Source organism: Balearica regulorum, chromosome Z (genome assembly GCF_011004875.1).
Source record: "Balearica regulorum gibbericeps isolate bBalReg1 chromosome Z, bBalReg1.pri, whole genome shotgun sequence".
Taxonomy (NCBI): Eukaryota; Metazoa; Chordata; class Aves; order Gruiformes; family Gruidae; genus Balearica; species Balearica regulorum.
Window position 1 is genome coordinate 8,148,226 of NC_046220.1, and position 21,497 is coordinate 8,169,722.

Here is a 21,497-nt window from a genome sequence, read left to right on the forward strand (position 1 = left end):
TTCTTAATTGTATTTCTTCATTTTTTCTTCCAGACTGTATCCAGGTGTTCTTTTTCTTGTCAGAGCATAGTCTGAATGCTCCCTTGAGGGCAAAAAGTATCACACTAAAAGCTCATTTAGCACATATGGGAATTTAGCAATGGCTTATTTATTCTCTTTGAAGACTATGGTCAGAGGTCCTTAGATCCAATGCACTGCATCTGTGTGCATTAATAATAGAGTATTACATTCATTGTGCTTCACAATGCATGGCATAAACACACTTGTGTAATAACTCCTTGAAAGACTAGTTTTCTTCTTCAGCTCTTCCAGTTTAGATAAATACACTGCACACTCTGGAAGAAGATGCTCATATTGATTGCTATTTGAAGCAGACAAACTATTTGTTTAAATGATGCTTTGTCATCTGAAGAAGCTGGAAAAAAGTCTTTCATGAAGGTTAGCAATTGTTTATCACAGGTAAAAAAATTACACCCTTTTCTGCATGAAGTTCTCTATATTGGGAAGGCTAATTCAATCACCTGCAATGACATTATTTCATATTTATCTGACATGCATTATTTGGGAAAAAAAAAAAAAATTCCTTCCTTTACTGAAAAAATCAGAACTGTTCAGCTGTCTTAAAGAGTACAAAACCTCATTTTATTATTTTCCTTATAGCAAAATCAAGACGGTACTTTATTTCACTTCTTTTCACTTAATTTTTTTTTTTTAATACAACAAACTATTTGCCAGGGTTTAAGTATGTGAACATCATTGTCCATTTTCATAGCAAGATATTTCACCTGGTTATGTTTATAAAGGAAAACCAATTTGGATATCACGTTCCCATTTGAAATATGAACTTTATAACTGCAAATAAAAAGAAATTTAAAAACACATCTGTTTCTCTCTGCTTTACTCTGCATTTGACAGAGCGCTGGGGATGCCAGTTGCATAGTTTGAATTGCCTCTTTCACCTCATCTTAGGATATGCCAACATTATTTAGAGCAAGTCAGTCTACAGACTGTGCCAAGATCAGGAGAAGAGCTGAAGCTGAAAAGGAACCAGGCGTGCATGAGAATGAAGAAGAGGGAAAACAGTCAATGCATGCTTTGTGCTGCTGCTTTGAAAACTACTAGTTGCACCATTGTCAATCAGTATAAACAAAACTCTCCTCTCTAGCCACATAACACACACTTTCTTAAATTCATTGTGCACATAAAATTTAGAGGGTGCTCTACAAAATCAGTGAATATTAAATACATTAGTACTAGAACAACAAAAAAATACCTCTTTGTGGTATTCATTCTTACCAATTACACAGCTGTATAGCATAGTCAAGACTCAGCTACATTTTCCCAACGCAGACGAGTATTTCTTTAGAAATTGAAGTACAATAAAGTTAAAAGACATTATTTTATTCATAAAATATTTACCAAATAATTTACCAACATAATTTTTCATGTTTTCTAAACATATTAGAAACTAAATCCAATGCCAATAGACATTTTGCAATTAAGGAAAAGGGTGGAAAACACTTCAGGGAGGGAATGTGGAGTGAGAAAAAAGATATACAATCAGGAAGTGGATGTGGGACATCATATCACAATGCAGCATCTCTTATCTCTGAAAAGGCTGAAAAGTCAACTTAATGCACCTAGAACTACACCCTGATAGAATGTATTAAGTCTTCACACCTATATTAAGCATCTCCAATATTTTCCATCTTTAAGCATGATTTGAAGATTAAAAACTGTCTTTTCTTTCATCTTCAGGTTCACACATACTTTTCCATTTTTGTAGTTCCTGAGAATCATTTATCTTCCATACTTCAGCAAAGGACTTTAGCCTTTTTCTAGAGAGGGGAAAGAAGGGAAGGGGAAAAAAAAATCAATCAAAATATCGAACCACTTTTAAATTAAGCACATCAAATCTTGAAAGCCCTACAGTCATCTGCAAAATTTTATACACAGTCAAAAATAGCAGTTTGCACAGCTCAAAATGTTATGTGATCTTTAAATAACCAGATAACATTTTCTAATATATGTACTCCAGTTCTAGGTTGGTCAACAATTTAATTTTATAACTAACTTACAGTACCAGAAGCATTGATGAGATGAAATAAAATACTGAGCAAGAATAAACCATTAAAGGAAATAAATAGTAATGTAGTTTGTACTGTTTAATTTTCAGCATTCAGTTCCTACAAATTTGCACTGGTAGAATCATAAAGAGATAACACATTTTCAGAATAATTGAGTGAGAACACACATCCTTCCTATTTGCTTTTTAATATGTTTTGATTTAAGAAGGACTTATAAGAGCTGTCACAAATAACAAGAAGACATTTAAAATGGGTTAACACACATTCCTGACGACAAAGATGTCAACACTGGATGGAATTACACAGTGGATTTTCTTAAATAATATGAAAGTGATTTAAAAAAATAAGACAAGACAGCTGGCCTGTGGGTACTGTTACAGCACAAGTATACTGCTACAAACAGGTCTGAGTTTGATTCCCAAGATCATGATAATTTTTATTTCCTACCACTGATAAACCATACCCATTTTTAAATTTGCTAATGTCTCTCTTGGGAGAAGGTGTAGGAAAATACTACATTTTGATCACATCATGGCAATAAGTGAAAATAAACAGGAATGTACATAAGAAAATATTTCTATAATGACTACACAGGAGAACTGGAAAAATTAAGAATTATGTAATATAATCATTTATGTGCTTTGAAATCATCAGACATATTTGATTTTTTTTTTTTTTTTCATTGACTTAAGCTCCAGGTTTATATAGCTGCATGAAGTTCCCTCCAAAGTGAATGCAGTGAAGGAATAATGTGGTACAGGTCAAACCTGATGAATTATCAACTGCTGTGTGGTGGATATCCCTTGTCCCTGACTCGCTATGTAGCACACTCTCTCATTATAGGGGGAGGGTAAAGTGTCAAGCTTCAGATGGGGTAGGCTGGTCCGGCAGGCAGGGCTGCAGTCTCAAGGTTCCCTTTACTCTAAGAACTGCTGCCAGAATCAAGGGCCACCACCTCTTCTTGCTCCCATCCTTTCCTACTTCAGGTAGTAATGCCTGTTCACATGTAACATCAGGAAATTGAACTTGCATGATATCAATTGGACAAAGAATGACTTTTCAGCTGGATCAGACCACTGACCTGGCTTTCTTCATGGTCACGCAAAAACCAGCCCTGGCACCATGGAGAAAAGGTCAGGGAGCAGCCCCTCCAGCAGCAGCCTGCAGGAGATGGGCTTGGGGGACCCTGCTCCCGCTGGTCCCTCCCAGGTACATGTGTTTGTGTAGCTCAGGTGGCAGCAGTCTGCAGTTAAGTGTGTGCTATTCTGGGGCTTCCAGCCTTAGTGATAAGTCAGGATAAAAGACTCATCACAGCTTTAGATTGTGTTCTTTTTCACTTTAAGAACACAAGCAAATTACATACCGAAAGCTAAAACAGAGATGATAGCTTTCATGTTCAAATCTGAACAACTGGGACACAATTACGTCCCATAATTGAGATTGGCTGGTCAGCCCTCAGTCTATCCCTCTATTGGCACTGCAAATCAGTCTTCTAACGACATCATCACATAATATTTTTACTGCTCATAGGTTTTGTATGCAATTAACTTTCTTTTTAGCAATTGAGAGACATGCTAGAATTGCATCTGTGCCCTGTCCAAGTAATATGCTAGCATGATTTTCATAGAACAAAGGAGATAAGTAAAAGGGACATAGTGTATTTTTTGCATCTTAATTTTGTTACACAGTAATTCTGGCCTTCCAACTCATACTCTCACCTTTCTGAATACTTTTTTCTTGATTTTAGAACCTTATGTAACAACAGAGTTAAGTCATTGCTAGTAATTTGTTGTTTTACTTTTGGTAATTATGGACTATTATTTCCAATTAACATAAGCTACCACATTATTTTTCCCACAAATTGTCATGTATCCTCAAAAGAATGTTTTTATTTTGCTTTCTGAAAAGGCGATAAAAATTGGTGTTAAGCTCTAAGCACTGTTAGGTTTCAAAAGCATTGCTTGCACCTACAAATAATTAGTACTCAAAATCTTCTCATATGAAATTATTCTGTCAGGATTAGTTACAGTCATCAGGCAACAAGGATCTTGATTTATTATATTCCTAAAGGGTTATCTGCTGATAGGACTGCCACTGAAAATAATAACAAAAAATTCAGTGGAAATGAATATGAACACTAGCACATACTTTTATCTCAACTATGTACATGTTACAGGTTTTATAAATGTGACGCTATTTGATACACATGGGAATTTTCGTAACTACTCTATATAAGGTACACACAGCCCTAAATGAAAACTGGTAATCAGAAAAATATTAAAATCCCCAGATTGTCAGTAAAATTTTGCATGTTTCGGGGGGAGGGGGCAATCAAAATACATTATAAATACTTGTTTTTAAGGTAAATCAGAAGAAGAATATCCACATTCCCTTCTACACTATAGTATTCAAATACAATTTCAAATTCCAAAGTGAATAATATATTTTCTAAATTAAATCTATTAATATTTTCACTATTACTGGTGAGAAAAGAAGTAGATATTAGAAGATAGTTGTATTTTAAATTTGTCTTCCTGAAAACAGTGAAAATACATACCTGAAGAATAAGTTTGCTGGTATTTGCCATAAGAAAATAAAAAACAGTTTATTCCTAATGTAAGCTCAATGTGCATTTAGTTTTTCTCCAATCTTGTTTCAGAGGGCAGCAATTAATCTCTGACATAATAGCTAACTAAAAAATCTAAAGCTTTGCTTGAAAGGGATGGCACCATTCCCTAAATATTTTTTTCAAAGTCTTGTTGCACTGTCTTTTCCCTGAAGGGTAGAGGAGGATAGCTGAAGTAGGTCTTACTATTGTGTGAAATGCTCTGAAATTCATAGCTGAAGTTTCGTCGGGGGGGGGGGGGGGGGGGGAATCACAATTGTTCTGACCTTTTCATATTCACTATTGTCTCCAACTCCTTTGATTTGTGAGCTGCCTTCTTCAAGATTTCTTCAGGAATATCTGCCAGTTTGGCAACATTTAGCCCATAACTCCTTGCAGAGACTCCTTTAGTTATTTGATACAGAAAAGTGATAAATTCAGGATTCTCTTCATCTTCAGATCCTAAAATATAAAACCAAAATCAGTAACTCCTCTATTATGTTAATAAAATGTAGTAGACCAAAGACTGAAATGACAAAGACTGTGATCTTATTATCATTTATGCCTCCTGTACATATTATTCCATTGAAGGTATATGATAGAAAAGGGTTTCATTGAGACCACGCATTTTACCTACCCATTGTGAGACTGAAAAAACTCTTTAATATACTTTTACCTCATGTCTTATTAAGCAGACTTGTCTGCGTGTGAGAGAAACTTAGAATCTTTGTATATCAAATTGATTAGTTATGCTGTAATTGGGATATTCCATCTCATGTCTGCTAAGCAATGACAGAATAATGGAAGTGTCAGTAATCTCGCGGTCAAGTCCATAACTACAGCACAACAAAAATTTTGTTGCCTACCAGGAGGCTAGGAGCCATAGTGAAACATAAAGTATAGGGCTTCAGAGACGCAATAGTTAAGGAATAGTAAGTATTGAATGTTGATAACATCTCAATTGTCTGAGAGTATCAGAGATCAACAGTCCAATTAATGAACTCTGTAAGAAAAGGACATGCTGATGCCCAGGAGAGTGATGCTCTCAGCTAGGAACATCAGCATGGCTAAGTAGTGCTCACCTAAACACAACATTACTTTGAACTACTTGTGCTCAAATTTAACACATATTTCAGGGATCTCTGCTTCTAATATTAAACAGAATACAAAAGTTGAAGTCTCCCTCCAGACAAACCCTAAATGTTTAAATTAACTCTCTGAAAATAATTTAAAAAGTGATAAGATTATATATTTAAACACATTATTTAGTGGCAAATACCAAAACACCCTGTTCCAATTAATTTGCAATGTAAGCAGATAATAAAATATTAAGAGTTAATTAGGGAGAAGGTTAATGGCAAATACCATGTCAATTCTTAAATAATTTTAAGAATGATTCAGGCAACAGGCCAATGCTAGGCAAAGTAGGTAAACCAGATAAAAGCAGAACTGTCAAGCACCTGATTAAACCTGATGCATCAACAAAAAAAAATCAAAGCAGTTTGTATGGAGGGAAATCCTACATCACAAATCTGTTGTAAGTTTGGAAGTCGTGTGAGTAAGAGACATCCAGTGGATAAACCCTATGTGAATTTTCAAAAGGCTTTTGACAAGAGTCCTGCATCAAATGCTCTTCTGAAAACTAAGCAGCAATAATCTAAAAGGAAGGCCTTTGCATCTGTAAATAATTCGTTAAAAGGTAGGAAACTGACGGTAACAGTCAGTTCTCACCATGAAGGGTGATCATCACTGCAGTCAGAGCTGCTCAACATACTTGTTATCAAACAAGAAAAAGGGCTAAGCAATAAGCTGACAAATTTTACTGAAAACACTAACTTATTCAGAGCAATGGTGACAAGAAGAAATGCTGTAACTCTTCTGCCTGGTAAGAACAGAACTGAATGGAATCATGATAAGCAATCTACAAAATTAGGCATGGCATAGACAGGAAGAACGGAGATTATTCCTCTGCCTTTTCCAATTCAACAACTGGGACCATCATGTGAAGCTACATGTTGTATCAAAAGAGTTTCAAAACAAAGAAGAGGAGGTTGTTCTTCACACAATGCAGTGCTAAATTTTGGAGCTCCTTGACACAGTAGGATGAAGATGCTAAAAGAACACATTGATAACAGGGAAACTAGACAACCTTGCTGAGAAGAAATCTATTGAAGATACTAAAAACCAAAACACACCTAGCTCTTGAAGCCCCCTAAATAGCAAATGCTTGCAGACAGTGAGATCTTGTAGAGAAAGAGTTGCCACATGTTTGTTCCCTAATCCCTCCTCCCTAATCCTTTGTATTTGGCTACTGTGAGAAGCTGGATACCAGGCTGGGTGAAATCTTTTATCTGACCTAGCTCAGTCATCCTTATCTTAACCATGAAAGAGAAATGGTTGCTCAGTTTTCAAGCCCCCCCAAAATGTGTGTATAGGCTGATATTCTAGTGAATTTGGATGTATCACTTTCATGTTGAGTTTTAAATTACTGTAATAATTTTACAATTTCTGCCTAATCCTATAGTGTCAGAATCTCAGATGGATTTATATGGTACCTTTTTGTTCAGCACTTTCCTCCTCATTCACCAAGAAAGCCATGTGGTAATTACCAACTGTGTCTGGATACACCTTCTCTAGATCACAAACTGAGGGATAGTGAGTGACAAACAGTGTCAGCGACTCCACCTACAACAATGAAATAAGACACATAAGAAGGTTTGGCTTTAAATCGTTTTTAAACACAGCAGCATATCACTGGTATCCTTTATCCATACTCCTTTGCTCTGAGTTTAGACATGCCACATTTCTCCAAGGAAATACACACCGTGTCAAATTCAGTCTAACATAGTACAGGCTGAAAAAGCTTTCATAAGCATGTGTCAGGTTGAACACTTACGTCTCTAATAAAATGTTCAAGTGTAGCATAAGCAATAGCAATTCCATCATGTGTGCTAGTTCCTCTTCCCAATTCATCCAAAATGACTAGTGATCTTGAAGTTGCTTTTCTTATTATCTCAGCAGTATCTGTCAGTTCTTCCATAAAGGTACTCTGGCCTTTGTAAATGTTGTCTGCTGCACCCATTCTGCATTGGGATACAAAACAGATCAATTTATTAAGTTCAAATGCCAGATAACACTGGAAAAAAAAATCATGATAATGAAACCATTTTATTATAAATCTCTTGGTGCTGTTCCAAGCAGAGCAGTAAAACCCAGATGGAACATTCACCCTCCAGAACAAGCTACTGCTTAGGAAAAAAAGCTGCAACAGTACATGGTACAGATGTGAGGGTACTCTAGAAGACTAAAAGGTCCAGAGGGAGATACTGATGTAGCATTAAATAAGGGCCTGCATGCATTCTCCCAGAGAACAGTGTATACTGACCCTATGGGCATCTGGGGGAGGTTAAGCTGTAGGGACAGCAGAGAATTTTTCTGGGCCATCAGTAAACTAGTTCCAAGGTAAATCCATAGACAGGAATCTCAGCATCCCGTGTCAGCTACAGGAATCAGGGGAAAGAGGAGGTAGACAAGGGGATATTTCTTAGCATGCAGTTCTTCCACCTTGACAAACAGTACATGGCAGCCTGGACTTCCCTTAAAAAGGACCCTGGGAATTCAGACCAGTCAGCTCACTAGAAGGATTCCAGCAAAGGCAGCTGTGAAAATGGATTTTACTTCTTTGGTTTAGTTCAACCATCTAATTCATGTTTTTAAAATGCCTACACCACCTGAAAGTATCAGATATTAGAATTTCCATGCAGAGATAGAGTGGACACTTATGTAACTAGGTATTTGAGCATCCAAAGAGATACAGGAGTTAGTTCCTTCAGGCAGTAACAAAATAACAATGATTTCCCCTAATTACATAGGTACACAATCTTACTAGCATCCTTAAACATGACTTTAAGAAAAAGATTTATCTCCTCATCCTTTTACACAACCATCCTTGAACTTAACAGTCTCCAAGCACATGCATGCACACACACACACACACAAATTCCTTCATGTTCCATACTGGTCTTTTAGCATTGTTTCAGATTCCTCAAATTCTATCTCAAATTGTGAAATTGCAGTTTTCATTTCAGAAACCTGTTGGTAATCCACCCTGGTTTTCCCTTTCTTCTGCAGCTTTCCTTCCCTATTCAATTAATATGCTTTCTACTTGGAAGAAAGAACATTTCCTTTTTCCATATATGCTTTTCAATTACATTAATCACATAACCTATCTCAGAAGTGATATTGTAATCATTAGCAAGCCACTGAATAGGGCTGTAAAAATGGATTTGTTCATTCTCATCAGCCAACAATATAGTTACATACAAACCACATTGATTTAAGGAAAACTGTCTCATGGGCTTAGCATATTACACTTGCAAATATAACAGCTGGCCACAACAGTATTTAAAGCCAATCAAAACCTTTAAAAAGAATCCCAATATAGCTTTTTTTCTCTCAATTGTTTGCTGCGTCTTTCTCTAATGTAATTGCTTCTGTTGCCTACAGAAGCAGTAACAAGATACACATAATTTTATGAGGATCTCATGATTGTCAAGAGTAATTGACTACCAATACCAAAACCTAGCAGGTTTTGGACACAATACAATTATGATTTCTATATGTTCTCTGGTTCCTGCCCTGGAAATTTTCTATGGTAGAATGTGTAACTCCACAATATGCAAATCTTCAATTATAAATGAACTAATTTTGGTTAGAGATGGACATTATGATACAATAAGCAAACTGAGTGTTTTTATTTCATTGAGTATGTGCTTACATACACACGCAGTAGGTATACTGCCATATACTATTTTTATCTATTTTTATCACTATGAAGTACAAATAAGTTCACCAGAACGACAAATACTTTTCATGTCCAAACAATCTCAGGCTCCATAATTGCCAACTTGAACCTTAGTTTCTGACCCTAGGATTATTAGCAGTGTTATTTTATTATTTTTATTTGGCTTTTCATTACAGAGACAGCATCTAAGAGGCTGTTTGTTCTGAACCTATGATAATTACACTGAGAGTTCTCAGTTCTATCTTTCTCTTGGATTGTATCATTTCCATAGAGCCTTGAAAATAATTTAATCATTTTGTATCTTATTTGCATTCACAAAAATAATTTTCAGAACTTCCTCACTAAATGCTCAAGATACAAACAGAAATGAGTATCATCCTTCTCTTGTCTTTAACAACACCTGCAAAAGAAACCTTTCTTTTCAGCATCTTAAAACATTCAAATCCATCTCAGCCTTATCTACAGATTTTTTTTAAAAAAACCAAATGTGTTTTTTTCAATGACAAAAACTCTTAAATGTCATCCTTTGAAAATGGATAAAATTGTTCTTTCTGCCTCTGCCCTTGACACTAGAAGAATTACACTTGTTTTTTAAACTTACATGATAAGCGGTATTATCCCAGAAATACGTAAGAAGAATTATTTTAATGTAGATGAATGCATTTATAAAACTAACAGTTAATATGCAGCAAGGCATAGCTCCCTAACTGTATATTACTCCTGATCTAAAAAGTTTTTGAGTCAAAACACTTATTGCTTAAACAACTCTTTGTCTTCAAGTTTAAAACAGCCATCATAAATCCCACTAAACTTCTACAAGATTCAGTTGCTTTGAATTTACATTTTAATGTAGCTTGCCTCTTAAATGTTTTTATACATCAAAACATTAAACTTTTTCCTATAATATTCAATAGAATCCAGATGATTTACCACTGTTAGAAGCTACTCTAGAGATAATACCTGGGGTGCCATCCCTATGAATTTTTAGGGCAAAAATGCTAAAAGATTTACAGATACTCAGCATTACATTACAGATTACATTACGTTACATTACAGATACTCAGCCTTAATGCTGCCAGCACTTAAACCACCTTTGTTTACTCTTTTTTGTTTTACATATGGTCCTAATAAAGTCTCCAAGACTCACTTTTTCTGGAAAGTTGCCTACAATGGGGTCAGATATTTTTCTAACTTTAATACATACACAAAAATAACTATTTGATTACATTTTAATGCTGCATTCATCACTACTGTAGATGACAATATAGTGAAATATGAGAAAAGGTATGAGTCATCCCTGAGTGATGCAGACATGTTATGTACTACCCAAATTTTCTTTTTTTCCCCCCTCTCTTAATTTAAAAAAAAAAAAAAAAAGTGGCCAAGAAAAAAAGGTGACAACAGAGCAAGACAATCGGAAAAGCAAACCAAAAGCAGGAATAATGCCACCCAACTCCACACCTCTATTCCTCTATGTGTCAGAACACCAGCTGCTGGAAGTAGTGACACAGTTAATATGAAAACTTCCATTTCTGCTATGGAATTTCTAATGTCTACGTTCAGAAAGATTACTGCATTCTGCCAACGAGGAGTGTGCAGACATCCAATGTGAAAAGTGCCTCTTTAGTGCTGGCAAGAGATCCATCACTCCTCAGCAAATGTAATTTGGCTAGAAACCACTTGTTATAATGTCTCTTTGACAGCCAACCAAATTTCATAAAATTAAAAGCTCTTCATCTTATAATGTTCAACACATTTATTATGTAAAGAAAAAAAAAAAGAGGAGGCATTATGTCTTTTCATTGCTAGGTTTCAAGTGGTAAAATTCTTGTCTATAAACTCAGAAAAAACAGGGAGGCGTTTTCATAAATTAATTTTGGAGGGTAAGTTAGATGATAGGCAGCAGTAGCTAGCTGTATATAAACAAGCTAGTACTACATGCTTAACCTGTATGTGACCCCTTAGAGAAAATGATACAGATTTCCTTATCCTGCACCATTCAAATGGCTGGTTTTTTAACTGGCTCTCCTGAGTCAATACATGCACACAGTACTAACCTTTTCCAATGCAAGTGCTCATCATCCTGGGAAGTTATCCTATGATATTTTGTCCTATGAGGCTCTATAAATGTTGGAAATTTTTTTAATGATACAAGCTGTCATACCACTCAGAAATCACTAGAATTACATAGCACAACTTTTTTCCTTGCATCTCAAGAATTTTTATGTAGTCAGTATCCATTTAAACTTGCTCTCAACATGCATGAACTAATATTGCTAAACTGTATGGCCCTGAAAGTCACCTCCAAGTCTGGTGCTTTCAAGCTTTTGATCAGCTAGACACATCTGAAGGCTTTGACAGCCACCCATAAAAAATTTGTATGGAAGGAGGAAATTTAAATAGAGGCCACTGAGGCTTTCTTGGAGGTCCTTCACTCAGCATCCTGCTTTCAAAGAACCAAAGTGCCCTGGAGAAGGGGATGGACTTTCAGACTTGATGACTAACAGTGACATAAAACAACAGATTAACACAAGACATTGTTTTGGAACAGAGCAGAGGCCCCCAGAGAACTCCAGCTGCCCTATGCTGGCAGTCCAGGAGTGAAACCGATGACATGTAGGTTAAAACAGAAATTGCCCTGGTAGGACAGAAGGCAGTGGAAAAAAAAAAATAAATTCCCAAGCAGAAAAATGAATCTGAAATCCAGAAGCTTGTAGTTAAGTTGTTTTTCCATGCTATCTTTCAAAAGAAGTTATCCAAAATGCTGTTAGCTGGTTTTGTTAAAAAATTAAGAGCACAGTGTGGACCTCAGGTGTTTTATTATTCTTTTATGTTAGCGTGAATCCCTCACGCTGCTTGTGAAAATGACCAAGCAGCCCAAGTGCTCCCAGCAGTAACAAAAAGCAACTATATAGCACCAAACAAATCCTAGAAAACAAGACTGCAAACCCATTCCTAAAGTCTTATTTTCACACGGCTTACAACATCCCAATGCTATTTATTAATTCCTAGTTTATAAAACACTTAATGCTGAAAAAAAACTTAAATGAAATTTAAGATTTTTTCACCTTGATTTTAGAAACATCTATTTGACTTTAATAGTTCATCTAAAATACTTACTGGAGAAATGAAACCTAGTGCCTGTCACAGAAGAATAAACCTGATTAGTATAGAGTCTCTACACACTGCTTTTGCAGTTTTCAAGAGAAGGTATTCAGTTTTCCAGCTATGGTTTGTCTTCCCTGGGATCAGAACTGAAGCCAGACTTCATCTCAGAATGTACTCACACTCAAATTATTTATTCATCAAGAACAATTAACATTAAAAGAAGATTACTCTTCTTTCTGAGAATATCTTAAATGTAAAGTGTAGAATACTGCTCTCTCAACACCAGCAAAGGCATACCTTCTATGATTAAAAGAGAACATTGAGAAAAAAACAAATAAAATAAATTCGTAATGTGTATTTGCGATTCTACTCACTCCCTCTCACAAAAAACCCCTTCAAAATGTCAGTTCAAAGATAACTGTATTTGAACAGGATTTATTAAAATTAAAATAACTAGTTTACAGAAGAAAGGATTAGATGGGGTCTTGCCTTACAGGTTATTCCTTGGGTGGGATATGGCATGGGACCATTCTCTACAGCATGTTTTTGATCAACACTGTATAGGTAATATTTTTTTAAAAGATCTCATAACAACTGTTTTATATCCTTTTTTTTTTTTTTACAGAAAACACTCTTCCCAGCTGAAGTCTCTACAGAAAACAAATGGTCGCAAAAGTGTGAATATTAACTGAAGATGATGTTTATGAGAACAGAAGAACTTGATATTGATCCTGACATGAATGGAAGAACACAAGCACAATTTCATTTCAACACCAAGGTAAATCTTCTGCCATTGAACTAGATTATTGACTTTCTATTAGGCACCTAGCAAACAACACTTACTGAGATTTCACCAGTTAAAAGTAGTTTGCAAATTGGTCTGCCAAGAAAATGAAAAAAGGCATCCTAAATGGAGGATTGGCAGGCTGACTACTGTATGTCCTCTCCTACTGTGGTCCCACAAATCCCAACACCTTTAACCAGAACAATCATTCAGTTTTGCCCACAAAAGTGATTTGAAACCCTGCGTATTTTAGAAGCACTCGGACTGCTAATGAGAATTTCACAGTGGTTACTATAGGAGTAGCCCAGCTTGGATAGTGTAACTTCTGGCTACTTGCCACATACAATGAAAATGTATCAAGTAATTCTTCAGAAGATAGCATCTGCAAATTTATAACAGTTCACTGGCAAGAAACTAATGCTTCACACTCCCCACAGGGTACTGGTAAATCATTTACTTCATTTCCATCAAACTCTTACTGATTCAACCCAAAAACTGACAATAAGAAAAATAATTTACAAAACTGCAATTACAGAATTTAAAAAAAATAACTCTTATGCTAAGTGACAGAAAGCATTGTTATCAGGATAGTTTTTATTTTTGCATTACTCATGGGCAACTTCTAAGAAGCCAACGTGTGTGAAGTTATGTGGATGACAATGAGAGGAAATCAGAATACGCTCGTGATACTAACCTATTTACAGTCAACATGCACACATGTTCAACCATTTCCACAACTGCTTATTTGCAAATATTAAATTAAGAAGGACCGATGGTATGTTACCTAATTTAAAAGAACAGTTGTTGAAAAGCCTGACAGAATGCATTACACATTTAATGTAAAACACATTTTTATTTTGTGAATTGTAGACACAGGATATTCTCATTCTCTGAGAAATTAATGAAACTAGTAAAACCTAAGACCAGTAGGGATACATACTTTGCATTATTCTGGAAAGAAAAGGAAGTCCAAAGTGATTTTAATACTCAGTTTCACAGCATTTTTTACCTTTTTTTTTTCCATATCACCAAGTAATTGAAGTAGCCAGAACAAGTAATCACTTAAATCCTCATTACCTTATAGACCTGGCCAACAGAGACATGCTGCACACACAAGCACCCCAGAATATTAAAAGAAATGTATCTAACAGGATTAGCTTTCAGGATGTGAACTGCATTGATTTTTTTTGCTGAAAGCCAGAGGAAAGAAAAATGTCCATGGATTGCAGTGAATGTTCAATATTTTAAAATCTTCACCTCAACTGACAGAACAGGTAGGACTGAGTTCAGAAGACAGAATACTGCTCTAGTCAATACAGTCACTGAATGGCAAGAAGTTACTGATATCCTCTCATTCCTAATACTTTATAAGGCAACAGAAATTCAGTTGCTCTTGGAATCACAAGAATCATAGGTTGATTCCAATTTAGGTTGGAAGGGACCTCAAAGATCATCTAGTTCCAACCCCCCTGCCATGGGCAGGGACACCCTTCACTAGCCCAGGTTGCCCAAAGCCCCATCCAACCTGGCCTTGAACACTGCCAGGGAGCCAGGGGCAGCCACAGCTTCTCTGGGCAACCTGTGCCAGGGACTCACCATACTCATAGTGAAGATTTTTTTCCTTCTATCTAATCTAAATCTACCCTCTTTTACTTTAAAGCCATTACCCCTTGTCCTGTCACTACTTGCCCTTGTAAGCTTTCTTCCAAAAGCTTATGTTACATTACCTAGTGAAGAACACCTGAGAAAATCCTTTTCTGAAATTCAGCAACGATATGCTCAATAATATGAGAACTCCTTAAAAATACTTGTCACTTAGGGCAAACACATCACACTGTTAAAATAATCCAGCAGATTTCTGATTAATTCTAAAACATTCCATTGTATTTTAGACTCGAGCAAGTCCCAATTTTAAGTTCCACCTTCTCCATCCCACATTACTCACAACCCTATAGCAACTGGCTGTCAAGGTGTGAGTGTCAAGCCCTCAGAGGAGCAGGGTGTCTGGTAGCAGAACAAGGACACAACAGCAATAGCTTAAATTCCACATTCAAACATGCAAAGGATTTTATACCTAACACATGAATGGATTGTTTTCGACAGGTCCATCAGCTTTTACATTTACTCAAACATAGCACTAAGCATTTCTTTTTCTTGCCCTCAGTGAGAAAGCTATGACTTGTTCCTGTACAGAGGTACCAAACCAAGGTTCCTATTGCAGCTTCTCCTAATGGAGAGATCTGCCAGCACAGGCAGCGCACACCAGAAGGCCAAGCCTAGATGGAGAAGTTTATGAAGGCTCCATTAAGCAACTGAAGCTCCGAACACAAGCGTTTACCCTGATTTCTCTGCAGGAAACCATTAACACTGTATAAATGTTATTGATGGTCAAAAGAAAGAAAAGATTAAGAGTACAATCATTTTGCTGAAGGATAAATTATAAATGTAGATATTCAAATTAAGGTGCTTATTTGCGAGCCATCAATATTAGCCTGAAGAAGCTGAAAAAATGAAGACAAAGAGAAATCCAACCCTAAATTATGCACAGGTTTACACGTACTACTCTTGGATTCCAGAGAGGGAACTCAAGGTAATTAACTTAATGTGCATATGTAGCTGAAGGATTGAGGCCAAGGGGGGATTAAAAGGCAGAAACTATAGCAACAGGCTAGGGTCAACAGCTGAAGCATTCAGTGCAAGTGAACTTTTCCCCTTTAAACCTGTGGACGCTACAGAAAATCCAATTCAAAATGTGACTAGGTTAAATCATAGCATGGAAGAGTTTTAGAAAGATAAATACCACCATTCAATGTAAGAGTTTCAACTTTGCTGTAAAAGAGCTGGTGAGCTTCACAGGCAAATTGTTCTTTCTCCCCACACTCCCTGACCTCCCCCCCCCCCAATACCATTATAGGTAAAGCCTTTCAATCCCTTTCAGTAATACTGCAATATGTAGCCAACATGGTTTTATAAATCTCACTGTATGTATAAATAACTGTCTTTTATTGACTTAAATGAATTTTCAAGTCCAATTTAAATCCCTGCAAACAAAACAGCTGTTTGTATTTACAGATTTTATCAAATACCATGTATGTAAACTAAAGATTGTTTTGTTAAATATTATATTATTACACATATATGAGACATAAACCTAACACTGGAGGCACATGTTACTATGAAATGAACAGACATGAAGCTGAATTAGCTACAAATATATGCATAGCATAGCTTAATTTATTTCTACAGAGCCACAGAATGTTGTCAGAAATAATTACAGTTCAAATGTATTGTGATATGTCCAAGACACAACTTTTCTAGAAAAATAGAACAAGTAATTTTCAACTTAACAACACTAACTACAACTTTTACTTATTCTATTCTTTTTCAAAAAGAACATCTCCCCGTGATAGAAAATAGGCTCAATATAATACACCACCCTTTTTTTCCCCCTGAAAGCTAGGAATAATCTACCCCAGAGGTATCATTATATGACTGTAAACATAAATGAAAGGCTTAAGTTAATTTTGTTATTCTGGCAATAAACACAAACACAATTAAGCAAGAACAAAACGAAATAAATTACTCTGCCATAAGGAACTAACATTTCTGAAAATTAGTTTTGGGTTCTTGACAACTAACAAGTTCTGCTTGTCTGACTGTTATTGTTGCTTTCCAAGAGTAATACAAACAATACTTGTTTAGCATACCAGTATATAAAATTCTCATGTAGAATTGCTTCGTATGAACAGTTCCCTACTTTCTGCACAATACATTAATTTAATGTATATGGCAAAACCAGTAAGCATTACTACATATACATAGAATAAACAAAGATGTGAAAAAGTACCTTTGCTTTTAAATTTTCTGACCTTTATCTTTCAGACTCTAACTGCACAGACAAATTGAGAGAATCTAGGTTTTGTTCAAAGGAAAATCTGAATGACTTAAATGTAAACATTTATTTTCAGGTGTAAAAAACTAAAAAATAAAAAACCCAACAAGGCATCAACCAAAGTTTTGGCCCAAACCAGGTAACACACAGACAAGTTACTCTGCTGAGATAAACTCCTCCACAGTTTCTATACAACACTCAATCTCCTGGTGATTTCTGCATTACACAGGCTGCCTGCAGACTGCCCTGCCAAACACTGCTGTCACCTCAAGACTAGAATTTCATAGCCTAGATTTTTATGGTAAAGGTATGAAGAAGCTGACTAGCTGAATCTTCATGCCAGGTTTTTTGATTTAAAAAGGATTTTTTTGATTTAGGACAGATAGGAAAACTAATCTTCATAATCCTACCCTGTAAGCCTCAAAGAAATCAATAAAGCTTAATAAAGCAAAAAATGGAAGCAAGGAATTTTTTAGTTTGGTAACTGGTCTTTTGAGTTAAGAACAACAAAGTTTGCATGTAATATAAAAATGAGAGGCTATATGCTATTCTGGCAAATTACTGAACCGTTTGCCATAAAGGGCAACTTATTATTGCTAAGTATATGAATGCACAAAACCTATGTCAGTCCAGCCCAATGATCTGACTAATTTTGGAGGTGGTGGCCAGCACAAGAACTCTGAAAAAGACACAGAAATCCTGAAATGGTAATAATGCAGTAACTTCAGGAAAAGATTTTTCAGTAGATTTAAAAAACCCCAACCAACCAAACAAAAAAACCCCACAAACAAAAAACCCTCAAGGGGTAAAAAGCAGTACCGTCACACTCCACTCAGACAATAAAGGACTAACAACAAGATGGGAAAGGCCTATTTAAGACATAAAAGCTCCCCATGTCTTTCCTGCACACTATGAACCATTTTAAAATGTCATCAGCATGCTGCCCCGTCAGAAATCAAGATTAAGTACACAGAGTAGCTTTGGATGAAGGATGTCCATTTCTTTATCATGTTTAGTGAAATCACTATGTAGGAAGAGAGTTCTAATGAAGAATGCTTCTAAACCATTTTCAAGCAAGTGAGTTCCTGGGCAGTCTCTTTACAAATGCAGCTTATCCGTGAATCAAGCAATGCATAAGTAGCAAAGAATATAACAAGCTGCATTCTGGTCATAAACTGCTCCCTTTTTCAACCTTAGTTTGCCTATTGCTGTGCAAATAGCACCATTTCTGCAGTGGAGCTCTGAAATAATGGAGCTTGTTACTTATTATTTTAAATACAAAAATTTTACCCCTCTGTCATGCTTCTGTACAGCTCCCTTCTACTGATCAACTGGTAAAGCTGGAATGAAATTAAGTGCAACATTGTTTGCCTAGTTACAAAAAGCTGGGAAGTTTTTTTTGCCACCAGCAGCTGGCAAAAATGGAACATTAATTTCCATTATATTTACAAGCACTATTTTGTTTTTAAGTGATTTTCCCCAGATTTCATTTTATTGTGAAAAGCACCTGGAAAACATCTTCCACTCAATTTCCATTCAGATAGAAATATTCTCTTTTTCCTGCTTCACATACCACTCCATCCTGTGCTTTCTGCTTTTCTCAACATTTCTTGTAAAAGGTACTCCTAACAAGCCTTGGAACATTTTCATCTGTTGAAGTAAAACTTGCCATTGTAAGTATCTTTCAAATTTTTATGATGGTGACATTCCAATGAAGCAAAGAAAAAATAAATACAAACATCCAAAATTGATTGCCGAAATGTTTGCAGGTGTTAACAAAATATTTGCTTTCCATCATGATTTTTAATCATACTAAAATTTGTAAAGATGCCATAAATATGTACATTTTACCCAGTTTAAAAAAAAAGAAGTTTGTTTAGAGCAAAAATAGTGAGGTTTGTCTACTAGTTTCAGCTCCACACGCTCTTGACAAAACAGTAATATGAGTTTGTCAGGTTGTCAGAATTAAATAGCTGTTAAAATATTTAGGGAGCTAATATCCAAAATATATCCATTGTAAGACCCAATCTTTTTGAAAGTCAACTCCACCATTTAGAGATCAGAGAAACAGATATTTTGAATAAAACATAGAGAAGAAAGCATTATGGCATGTTTGATGCACAGCCTTTAAAGAAATGTGGATTTATAAGGGCTAAGGTTTTTTTGTTTTTTAGTTCACTTTGAAGAAATCCTTCATCCCTAAACCATCCTCTGAGTTTTAACAGCATTTATTTCCAGATTATCTTCTCATTTTCTAGACAAAGTAAGGATTAAGGACCTTGAAACAACTTCAGTTGTTCCTAAAAGTCCCTTGTATCAAATGTAAGAATTTGCTACACCTAGTCACAGTTTTTTCTTTGTAATATGCAACTGTAGGTGAAATAACCTTGTACTTCTCCTACATGGGAGAGCAATATGCTAGTCATAAGTTGACCCCAGTTTGTTTTTTCACCCTGGCAGAGGAATAGCCACGCTCTGCTGTGCACAGCAAGAGGACCTGACAGAAAGAACATATTATCTACACTCTCCTACGTCCTCTGCATTTCATGTTGTGCTCTTCAGCTGATGATCATGCCATTGACAATACATGAGATCTTTCTGGCACAGGGAAAACAAAAAACCCCCAAAAAAGTAATGTACACCGATAGGAAAAGACCTCTCGGCACACACCCTGCAGAAGCAGGGATACTTGCAGTCCTTGCAGGGGTTATGTGAACAAGCGAACGCCCCCATGCATCTCTGAACCTACAGAGATGCAGCCACAAACTTTCCCTTATTTTCTGACCAATAAAATCTCTTTTAGGTGCCAAGTACCAAGGCTGAGAAATAACATGGGCAAAAGGATCCACCATGGCTGCAGTACCTCATACAAGAAATGTCACTTTGGGATACATAAATGCCCTTTCCTCTTCCATCTTTGTGGATCCAATTGCATGTGACTGACACAGGTCTTTCTGCTCACAGGATGATGGAAATGAGGAGTGCCAGTCACATCAGTCAAGCAAGCATTCAAATACTCCTTTTTTAGATCTAACATCAAGCTCTTGCCCATGTGACTGTGCAATGTTCACAAATTTAAGTGGAATGGCCCACATCTCAGCTTTGTGCATTTCAGGATCAGTTGAAGATACTACCTGAGCAGTAGCAGAGCAAGTGTTGACAGGCAGTAAGGGAAGTACAGCCACCAGCTGACAGAACAGCATGATGCACTGAGTTACCCACTTAAAGGGACTCTGTGATGAAACGTCTTGGCCTTTAAAGCAGCTTCCTACTGACAAAGAGACTTAATCTCATCAGTGTCACCATGTTAAGCCAGGCATACATATAAATAATGCCATTTCTTCTTTAAACTGGAATGTGTAATGTAAGTTGACTGGCTGACTTGTGCAAAGGGTTGAAAATACGCATGGTCACTTTGTCCAAAGAATTGAGAAGATAGAAGGAGCTTGGTTTCCTTGCAACTATTCTTAGAAGAGAAAGAATGTGGGCGCTACTAGGGTGCCTCGAAGAGAGAGTGCCACTCTGTCACAAGAAAGCAGGCTCAACTGGAATAAAAGAGCCAGGCTGGAGTGATGTGCTGGTCTGGGACTGATTAGTGTTACCTTGCTCACTGACTCTCCTGTGGCAAACTGAGCAGCGCAGGCACCTGGGATGTCTTTTCAAGGGTAGGTACAGCCTGTTTAGAGATGGTTTTTTAGCCTCTAGAAAGACTGAGCAGGTGAGGGCATGAGTGGAGTCCCCTGAACTATGTCACCACCTGCAACAGCTGCAAGGACATAGCTGATGCTCACATGGGTAGGTCCTGAAATGCAACTTTCAATAGCAGGAGGTGATCTTCAGTTGGCAAATCTCTCAGCAGCACTGTTGTCCCTTGCAGTGATCAAAATTCCTTCCCGTTACCAAACCCATTGAGCAACTCGGAATTGCCGCTCCTGGGCAAGGTGCATGACTGGAACTGGATCTCAGCTGCTGGACTTGAAATAAAATGCCCCAACTAAGGCCAGCAGCAAGGCGGATGAAACTGCCTCATTATTTCAGTGTTGGATGAGGCTAGCAGTTCTCAACCAATGTAGAAAACATCCTTTCCTCTGCCTTCTCCCCCTCCTTATAGACCCAAAGATCACAAAATTTTCCCATGTATAAAGGGCAACGAAGTGGGTCTCTGAGCTGGGGTCTGAAGACTGCCTTCAAAGACGCCAAGAAGCACAGCCTGAACC

General features: G+C 36.6%; 1 protein-coding gene across 2 annotated transcripts in view; it reads right to left on the reverse strand.

Annotated features, from left to right (window-relative positions):
* Positions 1-910: 910 nt before the first annotated feature.
* Positions 911-21,497, reverse strand: part of MSH3 (mutS homolog 3) — a 121,340-nt gene continuing 100,753 nt past the window's right edge. The window contains exons 21-25 of one of the 2 annotated variants that reach the window (XM_075739476.1): positions 7,589-7,775; positions 7,248-7,377; positions 4,980-5,154; positions 1,681-1,838; positions 911-1,036 (exon numbers count right to left, since the gene is read on the reverse strand). In XM_075739476.1, coding sequence (XP_075595591.1) covers positions 1,730-1,838; positions 4,980-5,154; positions 7,248-7,377; positions 7,589-7,775 — 601 coding nt within the window. In that variant the 3' untranslated portion in view covers positions 911-1,036; positions 1,681-1,729. Of the gene's footprint in view, positions 1,037-1,386; positions 1,839-4,979; positions 5,155-7,247; positions 7,378-7,588; positions 7,776-21,497 lie in introns of those variants that run through there. The other variant, XM_075739475.1, reaches the window with a different exon arrangement.